The sequence below is a fragment of the Cetorhinus maximus genome, chromosome 24, assembly GCF_964194155.1.
Source record: "Cetorhinus maximus chromosome 24, sCetMax3.hap1.1, whole genome shotgun sequence".
NCBI lineage: Eukaryota > Metazoa > Chordata > Chondrichthyes > Lamniformes > Cetorhinidae > Cetorhinus > Cetorhinus maximus.
Window position 1 is genome coordinate 49644824 of NC_135902.1, and position 13985 is coordinate 49658808.

At 38.4% G+C, this 13985-nt stretch overlaps 1 protein-coding gene across 23 annotated transcripts in view; it reads right to left on the reverse strand.

Annotated features, from left to right (window-relative positions):
- bptf (bromodomain PHD finger transcription factor) overlaps window positions 1–13985 on the reverse strand; it is a 139482-nt gene that overhangs the window by 41157 nt on the left and 84340 nt on the right. For all 23 annotated transcript variants that reach the window (XM_078529001.1, XM_078528999.1, XM_078528990.1 and 20 more), the window contains 5 exons: window positions 13119–13355; window positions 9201–11772; window positions 3397–3521; window positions 2097–2225; window positions 636–786 (listed from right to left, as the gene is read on the reverse strand). In XM_078529001.1, coding sequence (XP_078385127.1) covers window positions 636–786; window positions 2097–2225; window positions 3397–3521; window positions 9201–11772; window positions 13119–13355 — 3214 coding nt within the window. The remainder of the gene's footprint in view (window positions 1–635; window positions 787–2096; window positions 2226–3396; window positions 3522–9200; window positions 11773–13118; window positions 13356–13985) is intronic.

Below are 13985 nucleotides of genomic sequence, written 5' to 3' on the forward strand. Positions count from 1 at the left end.
AATTTTACATTTTCCACTGCTATTTATGGAGGCATACGAAGCACAAGTTTAGAACTTGAGACGTCATCAACGTCTCAAATATTAAACTTCTAACTTTGTTTTAGACTCACCGTACACTAATTAAATAAACGTACAAGAAAACCAAAAGTAATGCAATAACAATCCCTACGTGTTGCTCACCAACTTTCCACTTATTCATCACAGCAGCCATAAATTTTCATAATTTTGCAGCATAATGAAAATAAGCTATATATTACTGGAGATCTACCTTCCAGGCCCACGGACCCGACCACCTAGAAGGACAAGGACAGCAGATGCATCACCTGCAGGTCGCTCTCCAAGTCACACACCATTCTGACTTGGAACTATATCGCCATTCCTTCACTGTCGCTGGGTCAAAGTCCTGGAACTCCCTTTCTAACAGCACTCTGGGTGCTCCTACAACATATGGACTGCAGCAGGTCAAGAAGGCAACTCATCACCACCTTCTCAAGGGCAATTAGGGACGGGCAATAAATGCTGGCCTAGCCAGCGATGCCCATATCCCTTAAACAAATAAAAAAAATCTGTCAGGTGCTAAAACTGCACTTTATTGTTCACTGATTAAACCTAGATGTGCACCAAGCCTGTACTACCTCTCAGCAAAACTGCGAATTTCCCATAAATCCAGTTCTTCCTCTGGGACCCAGGTTTCAATTATTACTGGACCAGTCTGCTTTGGGGCCTCAATCTTCTTTGGTCGTAAAGCACTAGATCGAAGACCTTTCCTCTGTGGTGTTGGAGTTTCTTTAAAATAGGAAGGTAGGAAAAGGACAAAAATCATTGAACTGTTAACCAATTAGTAACTTTCTTATATTTAAGAAACATCCACCATTACAACTTCAATTTTCATCACACACAACTGCTCTTTTTCTGTCTCCTTGTCCCTTAAGCCAAGTGACCAAGGCTTCGACATGAACAGCTGACATATGACATTCTCTTCAAGTTAGAACAATGTTTGCCATTATCTCTCCCACCAGCCCCAAATAAAGAATTTAAAAACCACAGTTTCATCTCATGTCCCCATTAAGAGCTACCAAAATGCAATAAATGGAGGTTACAATGGTTAAAATTTTAATCAAGGTTGTGATTTAAAGATTTGGTTATCAGAAACATGGTAGCCCAGCACTTATGTCAAACTGTGTTGCTCTGCATCCTCGCTATCCCAGTCATTTTGTAGGCATTGCAGAAATTCACTATGGAAGGTGAAATAGACTATCCTATGAGTGGGCAAATAGGGCAGTGGGGGATGATGTAAACTCGGGAAAAATCGTAAGACAAAACGTGTCAAAAAAAAGTCCATGGACATGGCGAAGATAGTTATTTAAATAACTGCTCTGTACAGAAATATACATAGAGTAAGAAACAAAACAACTGAGACAGGAGCACAAAATCAGCACATAGTAATGCCTACTACACCACGCCCTGAGACCCAGCTACAAGTGAGGCATGATTGGGGACCAAATATTCTAAGCTTTAGAAAGGACAGGCAAACTGGGAAAGGAGGAGAAGCAATTTGATAAAATATACAATAACAAAAGCAGAAAGCAAGAAGGAATTTCAATAAAGGGCATTGAGGCAATGGAACAGTATGGGTAGAGTTGAGAAATAACGGAAGTGCAATTTTTTACTACTACCTTGGGGTCTGTTTTAATGTAGTGCGAGGGCTTATAAATATTGGGATCAGGAAACATTGGTTGCCAATGAGAGATTTTAATTTTCACAGACTGGGAGAAGCAAAACAGCTCAAGCAGTAAAAGCAATTCTTGTCTCAAAACAGCCTATACTAGATTTAATGATACTTAACAAAGCAGGATTGGTTAACAATCTGAAGATGAAGGAAGATCTGGCATAAACTGACTATATGATGACTGAATTTGATACTAGATTCTAGAGAAAAGGGAGTGTCTCAAACCAAAGATTTAAATTTATGCGAAGCAAATTTCAAAGGGATGAGAATGATTTTCTGTACCAAAATTAAAACATAACCAGCAACACCCTGATACAGTTGAATATGGTGTATTAAGTGTAAAATTTAATCTCAAGATGAACTATACCTTTAGGGGTTTCAGGAACACCAATAGGACAGATAATTTTCCGAATGCAGTATTCAGAACGGATTCCATATGGACCAACATCTCTTCGCTTGATAATCTCAGTAGTAGTGATATCAGTTTCTGTTGTTTCTGCAAAATTATAATATGGGTGAGTTTATCCTTCATTCTTTTTAATGTCTACAAAACATCAAATTAACATTTTAATTATAAACTAGCAAGAGTTATCACTTAAAATTCTAAAAAAACAAAATTATACAAAAATATTTTCTCTATACTTATGCTTCTGTGCAAATAGCTTGGTTATTAAAAATATCAAAATTGGCCTGGATTTGAAATAGATGGGTCTGGCGGTTTCAATAATCTTAGGTCCCCTAACTGTTTCCCCGCCCTTGCTCTTGGTGTACAGTGCAATGGGAAATGGCAACACTCCAACACTTCACCATATGACAATGACTCTTATATCAATCTATACCATGAATATTGTTAGGATAATGGAAGCCCCAGAGCTATTCTTAGACATATTCATATAGAAATACTTACTGACAAGGGTAATTTCTTACGCCAGGAGCTACGTTCTCTTCCCCAGCTACAAGCTAGGAATGCCAGGGATGCATGTAGCAGTCCCATTACTGCCCCAGTTGAGATGAGAAGTTAATTTGATACAGTCCCAAGATTGAATTTGGCATTTTCCCGATTTGAATATTTTTCAATATCTCACCATTTGATGGAGTTACAAATAAATCTGCTGTAAATATCAAAGTCAACATTGCTGACCTATCAAGTCTTACTAATTTTTAGTGGGATATCATTTTTCAAAGGGACAAACATCACAATTCTGTGCAAATCACTGTAACACTGCCTGAAATCTCTCACCAATATCCATCTAGAAGTCACTTAATACACCCAGAATTGCACAGTATTTATGTAGATCATCAAATATAATGTTTTTGCTGATACATAGCATTAATCAAGATTCCATTACTTAGGAATAGGACATTATATATATATATATGTTTTAGATGTGCTAAAAGGCACATCTATATAAATGCAAATTCTCTTTCTTACTGCAAATCACTATATTTTAATCACTTTTAATTTTAACAGTAAACTAATGAGCGACTATATAACATGAACTTGCCATGTTTTGAAGAACATATGAAGGAAGGCTTATGACTTTTACTTTGAGCTCTCTAACAGAACAGTGCTCAAACACATATAGCTGTAGACCCTCTTTACCTAAAAAGTACTGAGGAATGCAACTTATAAATCACAGCCACAGTTGATTTAGTGCCTCCCATACCTGTGCGTGCAGTGGTAACTCCTGATGGTGGTTTAACTGCCATGTCATCCCATCGTAGGCATGCCCACAACAGCCGCAACATAAGGCTTACACCAGCTAAGGATTTCACTGTTTGCAGTCGATATCTGGGCAAAAAGATATTGGAGTAACATACTATTAATTATCAGCAATAATAGGCTTTATGGAAAATCTGAAGGTCACATTGCAAACGTTAGTGTGTGCTTAATATAAAATTCAGACTTCATACCACAAAAGTGGTCCATCATCTGAACTCCTCAGTCTGTTAATTTCATGGTCCTATTCATTTTGTGCTTTATAAGACAAGGCAACTCAAAAAAAAATGCAAAGCATTTTGACAGAACGGATAAAGATGAATAAAGATGAATTGGGGAAATTCAAAACTACAACATTTTGCTTTGTGCTTTCAACTTCAGAATTCTTCCTATAACTAAAACAAAGCCAAAAAGGTAGCGCTCTCCACATATCAACTTTTCAAATGCTTCATATTTGTCTACTTGAAGACTCAAAAGGTAACATAATGATTTGGGGAACTTACATTTTCCATTCATTCCGGCGGTCTCCCGAATTGTGGGGGACTTTAATTTTTATATAGATAGGACATATCAAGTCGTCAAAAGTAGTGTTGAGTTCAAGTTCACTGAATGTATTAAGGACAGTTTCTAAGAACAGTATGTCGTGGAACTAACCAGGAAAGATGCCACTTTAGATTATGCCTTGGAAAATGAGAGTGGGTTAATTAGTAATCCCTTAATAAGAAGTTCGCTGGGGAATAGTGATCATAATGAGGTGGAAATTCACACTAAGTTTGGAAGTGATGCACGTAAGTTCAGAACTAAAAGTATAAAACTTAAATAAAGCCAATTACATTGTCATGGAGGGCATGTTGGTTAAGGTAGATTGGGAAATTAGATTAAAAGGCACGACAGAAATAAGCAATGGCGAGCATTTAAAGAAATGATTGAAACATTGAAATTTAAAGCACAGAAGGCCATTTGGCCCATCAAATGCATGGTTTACAAGTAGCCATACAAGTAGTTGTATCCCACTTTCTAGCTCTTGGCCCATAGCCTTGTAGGTTACAATACTTCAAGTGAATATCCATGTACTTTTAAATGTTTGGAGGGTTTCTGCCTCTACCACCTTTCAGGCAGTGTTTCAGTTTCCCATTGTCCTCAGGGTGAAAAGGTTTCTCCACAAATCTCCCCTAAACCTCCTGCCTTTCACCCTAAATCTATGCCCTCTGGTTATGGATCCCTCATCCAAGGGGAATAGAGCCTTCCAATCCATTCTATCAAGACCTCTCAATTTCAAACACTTGTTTTAGGTCTCCCCTTAGCTTCCTCTGTTCCTAAGATATAACCCTAGCCTTTCCAATCTGCCTTCCTAACTAAAATTCTCCAGTCCAGGGAACATCGTCATAAACCTCTCTGTATTCTCTCCAGTGTAATTACATTTTTCCTACAGTACGGTGACCAGAACTGCATGCAGCACTCCAGCTGTGACCTAGTGTTTCACACATTTCCAGCATAACCTCCCATCTCTTGCATTTATGACTTGGCCAAGAAAAGGCAAGTATCTCATATACCTCCTTGACCACCTTATCTGTGAACATGTAGCCCAAGGCCACTCTGTTCCTTTATATTTCTCAGCATCCTATCATTTATTGTGTATTCCCTTGCATTGTTAGCCTTCCCCAAATGCTCTTATGATTCTCAACAAATATACTTTACACTGATAAGTATAAACTCTATGGGATAAAGCAATCCATCCATGGCTAATTGAAAAGGTTAAGGGCAGCATTCAATTGAAAGGGGATTACGTTGCCAATAAGTGTAATAAGCTTGAGGATTAGAAACCAGCAAAGGATGACTAAAAAAACTGATAGAGGGATAAAATAGAATATGGGAGTAAACTAGCAAGAAATATTAAAACCAGTTTGTATGAGCTTCCACAAGTATGCAAAAAGGAAGCGAGTAGTGAAAGTAAACACAAGTTCCTTAGATGCTGAGATAGGAGTACCTATAACGGAGAATAAGGAAATTTCAGAGAAACTGGTGCTATTCAAGGAGCAAGAGGAAGAGAAATGAGGGGAAGAGAAAACATGGGACAACAGGCCAGTTACCCTGACATGAGATGTCAGGAAATTGCTGGAATCCGTTAAGCAAGTAGTAACAGGGCACTGAACAAACCATAATATTATTAGGCAGCCACCATGGTTTTATGAAAGGGAAATTATGTTTAACAAATCTGCTGGAATATTTTGTGGATGCCAAACTAGCAGGGTAGGTTAAGGGGAACCAGTGGTGCAATATATTTGAACTTTCAGCAGGCATTCAAGGTGGTCACAGGAAACGTTGTTACACAAGATAGCCCCATGAACTCTTAAGAGTATATTAGCATGGATCGAGAATCAGTTAAAGCGCAAAAAGAATAGGAATAAACAGGTGAGGTTGGCAGACTGTTACTAGTTGGGTGCTGGGTATCAGTGCTGGGGGCCTCAGTTATTTACAATCTACATTTGTGACTTAATGAAGGGACTGAGTATAATGTGCCCAAGTTTGATGATGATATAAAACTAGGTGGGAAGGCATTAAGAGTCTGCAGAGATATAGATAGGTTGTGAGTGGGCAGGTAGGTGGTAGATGGAGTATAGGGTGAGAAAATGAGACATTATTCACATTGTTGGGAATGATGGAAAAACAATATTTTTTAAAACTTTAGAAATTATTAAAATGTTGGTATGCAGAGGGATTTGAGTTTCCATGCTCATGAAACACAAAGTTAACATGCAGGGATAGCAAACAGTTCAGAAGGTGAATGGTATGTAAGCCTTTATTGCAAGGGGGCTGGAGTACAAGAGTTAATCAGTGTTGTTACAATTGTACACGATTTGAAAACCACATCTGGAGCATTATGTACAGTTTGAGAGTCTGTACCAATGGAAGGAAATACTTGCCTTAGAAGGGTTGAACAAAAGTTCCCAAGATTGATTCCTGGGATGAGTAGGTTGTCCTATGGGGAGAGATTGAGCAAAATGAGCCTGTACTCTCTGGAGCTTAGAATGAGAGGTGATCTCATTGAAATGTAAAGATTTTGGAGGGCTTTACAGCGTAGATGCTGAGAGGTGCTTTTCCTGGCTGGAGGGTCTAGAACGAAGGATCATAGTGTCAGGATAGGGGGTCAGCCATTTAGAACTGAGATGAGGAGAAATGTTTTCACTCAAAGGGTTGTAAATCTTTGGAATCCTCTACTCTTGAAAGTTGTGGATGGTCAATCAAAGTTGAGATTGACAGATCCTTGGATTCAAAGGCAACCAAGGGCAAAGGAGAGTTGATGTTGAAGGTCAACCACAATCCGACTGAATGGGAGAGAAGGTTCAAGGGACAGTATGTCTATTCCTGCTCCTATTTATGGTCTTATATGATACAAAAGTGATAAAAAGCCAAGATTATCAACGAGGTTGGAAAGAGGTAAAAGTGATTTAAATCATAATAAAGTAGTTGGAATGATGCCAAACTTAAGTTCTAAAAACCTCCATGTTGCAGGAAGAGAAAGACCGAGGGAAGTAGCGAGCTCCATGGAAAAAGTCACTTCACTTCAAAATAACTTCTGAGACGTTCAGACATAAGGTTCTGCTTAGATGCATATTTTTCTTCCTTTTCGCATAAGCACATCCAATTTTACATTGAGTTCTGCACCTCAGGTGATGATGGATTCTTATGTTGCTTTGATGGAACGGTGGTCAGCAAATTAAAAAAAAAGGCCATTTACAGTCTCAGTTGACGTCATCTCATGCATGACATTAGACCAAGTCTTGATCTGCATAACTGATTGCAAATACTACATATGAAGTCAAAATGCTGGCGGGATGGATGGAGGCATTGACTTTGCACCACGCTCGCTTGTCCTTGTATTATCCTTGCCACCTTAGTATTAAATGTTAATTTTATGCTAATCATGTTAAATGGTATGTAGGAGGTGGACATTAACTGAGGATTCACTTGTGCCCCCATACATAGGTACAGACTGCAACTGTGGTTATTGGGTTAGGAGGTCCATGCTTGTAATATGCAATTCTGTAAATAAATGCTAGTAAAAGTGTAAAGATTGGTCCTAGTTCTATCCTTCACCAACTGGCTTTCTGGATTAGAACATTAAAACCCTTACAAGGTTCCAGTTGCTTTATTTGGAACTGACTGTAAATCGAGTTTATTCTGAAGGCAATGGTTAAGAAGCTATTTTCCACTGAATCAAGGTACAAAAGGGTGAAGAAAGGAAAAAAGCTAGCGTGAATTTCACACATTAAACACTTGGAAGTGCAATGACAGTTATGTAGACTTTTTGTGCATATTAAGATCCAGATACAGCAAATGCATTGTCAATTGACCTGGGGTGTTGCTTGAGGGAAATGTGCTTGCCAGGACACAGAATTCAGTGCACTTCAATAAACGATTCCATGGGATTTGTAACATGCAGCCAAACAGGCAGGCAGCACTTAAGTTTGTCATCTCATCCAAAGGTTGGCAATGTTAAATATTTTTAAGTTCTACTAATAGTTTCCTCATGCTGTACTGAAAAAGTGAACTGGGAGCCTTCACAAGATGTCTAGATATGTCATTTTGCCTATGGGTTGAATAGAAACCCTTACTACAGTAATGATTTATTGAATTGACACAAATTACTCTTTTTTCTTCCACTATTCAAAGACATGGGGAATACAATACTTGTCAAACCAAGAGACTTTGGCTATGAACTGTAATCATGTTATTTTTAAAAAACTCTGTTAACCAGCAGCGTACAATCAATATATCAAATTTTTATTTTTTGTTGCCCCATCTCAGCTCATCTACTGCTCAAACTTGCATCCATGCCTTTGTTACCTTTAGACTTGACTGCTCCAACACATTCCTGGCTGGTCTCCCACATTCTACCCTTCATAAACTTGTGAGCCAAAACTCTGCTGCCTGTGTCTTAATCCAACACCAAGCCTTGTTCACCCCTGCGCTCGCTGCCCTACACTGGACCCTGGTCAAGCAACATCTTAAGCCTAAGTTAGGGCCTCAACTATTCATCTTATTTATTAACCACTTAGATCATGGGATAGAAAGCCACATATCCAAATTTGCCAATGACAAGGCTAGGTGGCATTAAAAACGGTGTGGATGGAAGTATAAGTTACAGAGATATTGATAGATTAAGTGAATGGACAAAACTGGCATGTGGAATTCAATTTAGGAAAATGTGAAGTTATCCAATTTGGGCCTAAAAAGAATAGAACAGAGTACTTCCTAAATGGTGAAAAGCCAGAAACTGTGGAAGTCCAAAGAGACTTGGGGGTCATGGTATGTGGCAGGAATCAAAATAATTATTTTTTCCAAGGACTCTTTTTGAGGAAAAAAATCTCCCTAGCTTAATTTTCTTGTGGGGCTACTTTTTGGTTTTTGGGAGCTCCTTTTTTATTTTCACAAACACCTTTATTAGGTAATGCAGTCACGAAGCAACATTGCCTCCTGTATTTGTGTTGAATTTTTTTCTTGGGCGGTTGGGGGTGGGTTTAATTCCTTCTTTAGGTAAGAGCACAAATACCAAATGGAAAAACTCAATATTAAATCTTATATTCCTCATGAAAAATTCAAGTTGCTCACGATAATTGTGCGCAACAGACTAAGGTGCAAAAGTGTAATTACACACTAATGTAAAAGAAACAATTTTAATTGGAAAATCAAGTCCAAATACTACCCCCTACATTAACTGTAACAGCTTTAAAAATTAATTTAGAATACCTCCACGCAATGCCAAATGTTGGTCTCGGCGATGGATACGGCCAGATGTCCAGAGCGGGTTTTGCATTGTAGTTAAATCCCGGAACCTCTCGAATCCCAGATCGCCTGGCCAATTTCCGTAGGTCATCGTTGGGCAGGACAAATATGCTCTTCTTGCTGCTTTTGGTAATAAATTTACGGTACGAAGGCAGGGCTGTGCCAGACCTGGTCTTTTTGGGCCGACAAAATCGCATTAGTTTAACTTTGTCCTTGGTGGAATATTCCTTACTTACAGTCATGGTGGTTGTTGACATCCCACCTGGAGTGGCCACACAGTCAGTCACTGTGGTTGTAACAACAGTTTTTTCTGAGACTGTCACAGCATCTACTGTATTGTCTAGTTTTGGTGAGGTCACTTTTGTGAATGTTGTGGTTGTGGTTGTTGTTGAAGAAACAGCACAGTTCTTAATACAGGACACCACTGATGGAATATTGCTCTGCAGAGAAGAAGCCTCAGTTACACTAACAACAGTTTTGGATTCAGTGGAAATAGTTGTAGTTGTGGTGGTCATTTTAGTAATGACTGTTTTAACCTGATGATCCCCATTGATATCGCCCACTTCACTTTCCGATTGTATCCCGTTTTGCTCACTGAAGCTCTTGCTCAAAGTAGAGTCTGCTATAGATATATGAGGTGAAGAAGCAGCTTTTTTATGCAGCTGTCCATCTATTTCCAATGGTTTCACTATATTTTCAGTCTCTGATGATTTATCCAAGGTGACATTTAAAAGACCTGACCCTTTGGAAGAATTTACTACCTCAGAAATATTAACTAACCTAGATTCATTTAGCTGTGATAGTGCATGTTCTAACCTGGGTGCATTCACTGGTGAGACAACATCATCTAACCTGGGTGCCTTCGTGTGTGGGACAGCAACATCTAAGCTGGGTGCCTTTACATTTGGGACAGCATCATCTAACCTGGGTGCTTTTACCTGTGGGACAGCATCATCTAACCTGGGTGCTTTTACCTGTGGGACAGCATCATCTAACCTGGGTGCTTTTACCTGTGGGACAGCATCATCTAAGCTGGGTGTTTTTAGATGTGGGATCCCATCATCTAATTTGGGTGCCTTTACCTGTGGGACTGAATCATCCAACCTGGGTGTCTTTAACTGGGGCACTGTATCATCATTATCTGTTAAAACACCATCGTGAACCTTTGAATGAGCAGCTGTTAAATTTTTTCCTTCTATTCTATTAGACTTTTCCTCCAAATCACCCATGGTAATATCTCCATTCATAACTAGCTTAACCAGTGGGTCTTTTGCTGATGTTTTTATTTCACTTTCAGAGTTTACTTTGGTGCTGCTCTTTTCTTTAAGGGGCTCAATGTTATTAACAGCAGCAACAACTTCAGATGCTTCAGATGGCATCAATTCAGAGTTTTTCATTACAACAGCTGATTTCGATCCTACAACATCTTTTCCATTAACCTGATCAACAGGGTGCTGACACTCTAGTTTGTCCTCTGCTGTTTCCATTTCAGGAATCTTATTCTCCATACAACCATCCGTGTCCATTTTTTCAAGGCATCTATTTTCAACACTATTGCTTTCCTTATGGACAGAGAATTCTTTTATACCATTTTCCTCAACAATCATTGGTCCATCACATTTTTCAGAAATTGCTTCATTGGTTTGTGTGTCTTTCTTTTCAGGATATATAATTCCAAGTATCTCTTTATTTCCTTTAATTTCAGAGTTGTTTTTTTCACCATTTTCATCTGTCTCCATTTGATCACCACCACCTTCAACAACACCCACTTCCATCTTTGTGTTTAGATTGCCATGGTTTCCTTCTCCTGCCAATGGCTCACAGACCTTGTCAATACTCTCATTTTTCAGATCAGAACTATTATTTACAGAATTTTTTCCCACAACCAACTGCAGAGCACTGCCTTCAGCGCCATTTTCCTTGCTTTTTAAATGCAGGTCCTTGCTTTCATCACTAGTGACCACTGATTCAATATTATTCTCAGTGACCTCCTTGGTATGTTTTGGGTTTGACTCTGCATTATCGATACCCAGATCCTTCAATGGTGCTAAAACTGGATCCTTTTCTTGTGTTAAGGCTTGATTTTTCTCAACAGTGCTTTCTTGAACGGATGTCAACGTGCTTTCAAAGGCGACCTTTGGAGAGATCTGGCCCACATGTCCTTTTTCCTGCACTACTGATTCAGTCTTTTTCTGAAGACAGTTTCCAGCCTGATCAGGTTTCTGTGGTTCAGTTGTGCTTTTTTGTTCATTTCTTGGCAATTTCATTAAGGCTTCTTGCTTCAGTTTTTCTTGCCGTTGCTTCTCTTCCATTGTAAACTGTTTTACTCGCCGATCCAACAGTCCATCTAACTTAGAAGTTTTTACTCTCTTTTTATACCAAGTCCTCAGTTGAAAGGCCTCACTCACATTGATAAGATCAGTTGAGATAAACTTTTCCTGTTCTTGTGAAGTGGATTCATTTTTGGTCTCATCCAAATTCATTGGTTCCTCTTTTATTAACTTATCACCATCAGTTCTGAGATTTTCATTGCTCTCTAAAGTAAAAACAGTACAGTTAACACCAGGAGTTACAGAATGGGAAACTGCGCCGCCACTACCACCAAACCCCCCCCACCCTCCTGCCCCTTGCCCCCCACCACCACTCTATACCATTATTAAGTTTAGCTGTGGGTCCTAGTCGCATACCAAAATTAAAATACTGTTAAAATTTTGAGTTAATTCTCTGGTTTTATTCCAGAATACTGAAAATTAATTTGAAAATTTCAAGTGAAAAAAAAAGACACTGGTGGGTCAAAAGGTCAACATATTTTAATGGTTTGAAGATCTACTTTAAAATCTTAGTTTAAGAAAAATACATCCACTGTTATCCAATAAATAAAGGTTAATTTTGCAAATACTACAAAATAGAAAACTTGCAATTGTCAAAAATACTGAGCAAAACAAAGGTTCAGACTGATGGCAAATTTCTCTTAGATATCTCAATCTAATCAATAAAGCTCTGAGCTTTACTGGATTGTTGCATTACCATGAATGAGTCATGCTAACCAAGACCAGTCAAACACAAGTGGATTTTCATTGGCAGTCAATTTTCTTTTCTTTTTGGCTTACTTGATTTCAGTACAGAATTTCTGGATTAAAATAATAACCAGTGTGCATATTTTTAAAAATTTATTCTATGATGGGATGTGGGCATCTCCAGCTAGGCCAGAATTTGTTGCCCAACCCTATGGTATATATCTCAGTTCCTTGTTAACTTCTTAATTACTTTCATCTAACTTAGTTCCAAAAATATTAATTCCAGATATAAACTACATTAATGTGTTTTGAATGGTGGTTTCAGTGACAACGACTGCACTAACCTCACACTGTCTGTTTACCATACGCTAATTTTTCATGTATACATCATTATGCGCTTGAATGAAAATTATACCACACAACTTACAAATATCTCTTTCAAACAGAAGGACGTACATCCTGAAAATTACATTTCTACTTGTGCCAGGTTTATTCTTGTGTATTCTGGAAAGTAGCATTTGCCTACACATTGATACAGCTCACTGGAGCTGTCCCAAGCCAAGCCAAATGTCTATAAGACACCAGACCACCAGAGATTCCACAATTGGTACACCATCAAATGCACATGCAACAGCAGGGAGGAGGGGGTAAAAGCCCCTTCTCCTCCAGCACACCAAAGTGGAACATTTCTGAGAATAATCAGCAAATTCATTAAGGTTGCTGGTGCTCGTGATATATGCAAGAGATTCGATGGGAATACATAGAATGAAAATAACCTGGGTTTAAAAGCAATATGTCTTTAGTTAGTAATTAATGGCTGCCTGGTGTCACTAAGTTACATAACTCATGCATCTAAAGCAGTTACCTTTCTTTTCAGTTTGTTGTGACTCAGGATTTGTATCAATTTCCATGACTTCCTCCTTTTCTTCTACCTTTTCTTCCTCTTCTGATTTTATCTCAAATGACTTGTCTGTGACGGTGTCATTCTCTGGCAGATCTTTAGAGTCTTGAGATGGTTGATGTTTCTGACATATCTCAGATTCTGTTTTTACTGTGGAAGAGCACTCATTTTTATCCAGTTTTGAATCATCCTTCAGCACGCCTAAAACAAAACACTTCATATTTTAGACAAATTAACAGGTGTCTCTATACCATTAACTCTAACAACAAATATACGAAACCAGCTTAAACCATAATAACGATGAGGATCAAATAGCAGCTGTGGAATAGTTGCTCTTAGAAAGAGCAACGATTGCATTTATATAGCATTGTTACTTTAAACTCAAAGGTAATTTTACATTAGCCGCAAGATGTTTAGCTCCAGCTTTATCTTAGTAGATTTGCATGCAGAAAAGTGTACTTTTTCATACAAGGATTTCTCTAACAGGAAATGCCCACAAGCTAGCAAAGGCAAATTCAGCCCTCTAAATTCCTTTCTGGCTTAAGATGAAAATTGTTAAAATATTCATGCATGTATGATGCATGATGGGAATGGAAAAGAAAAAAAAATGTACATTTTTGGACTTTCAATTTCTCTGTTCTGGGATACCTGCAAAGAAAGAACTTGTATTCCTACAATCATGTCTCTCTCAATCTCAGGACACCCCAGAGCCAGTTAAGTGCTTTAAAAGTGTAGTCACTGTTATAATGTAGAAATGTGGCAGCCAATTTATACACAGGAGGATCCCATAGTCAACAATCTGATAATGACCAGATAATCTCTTTTAGCGAT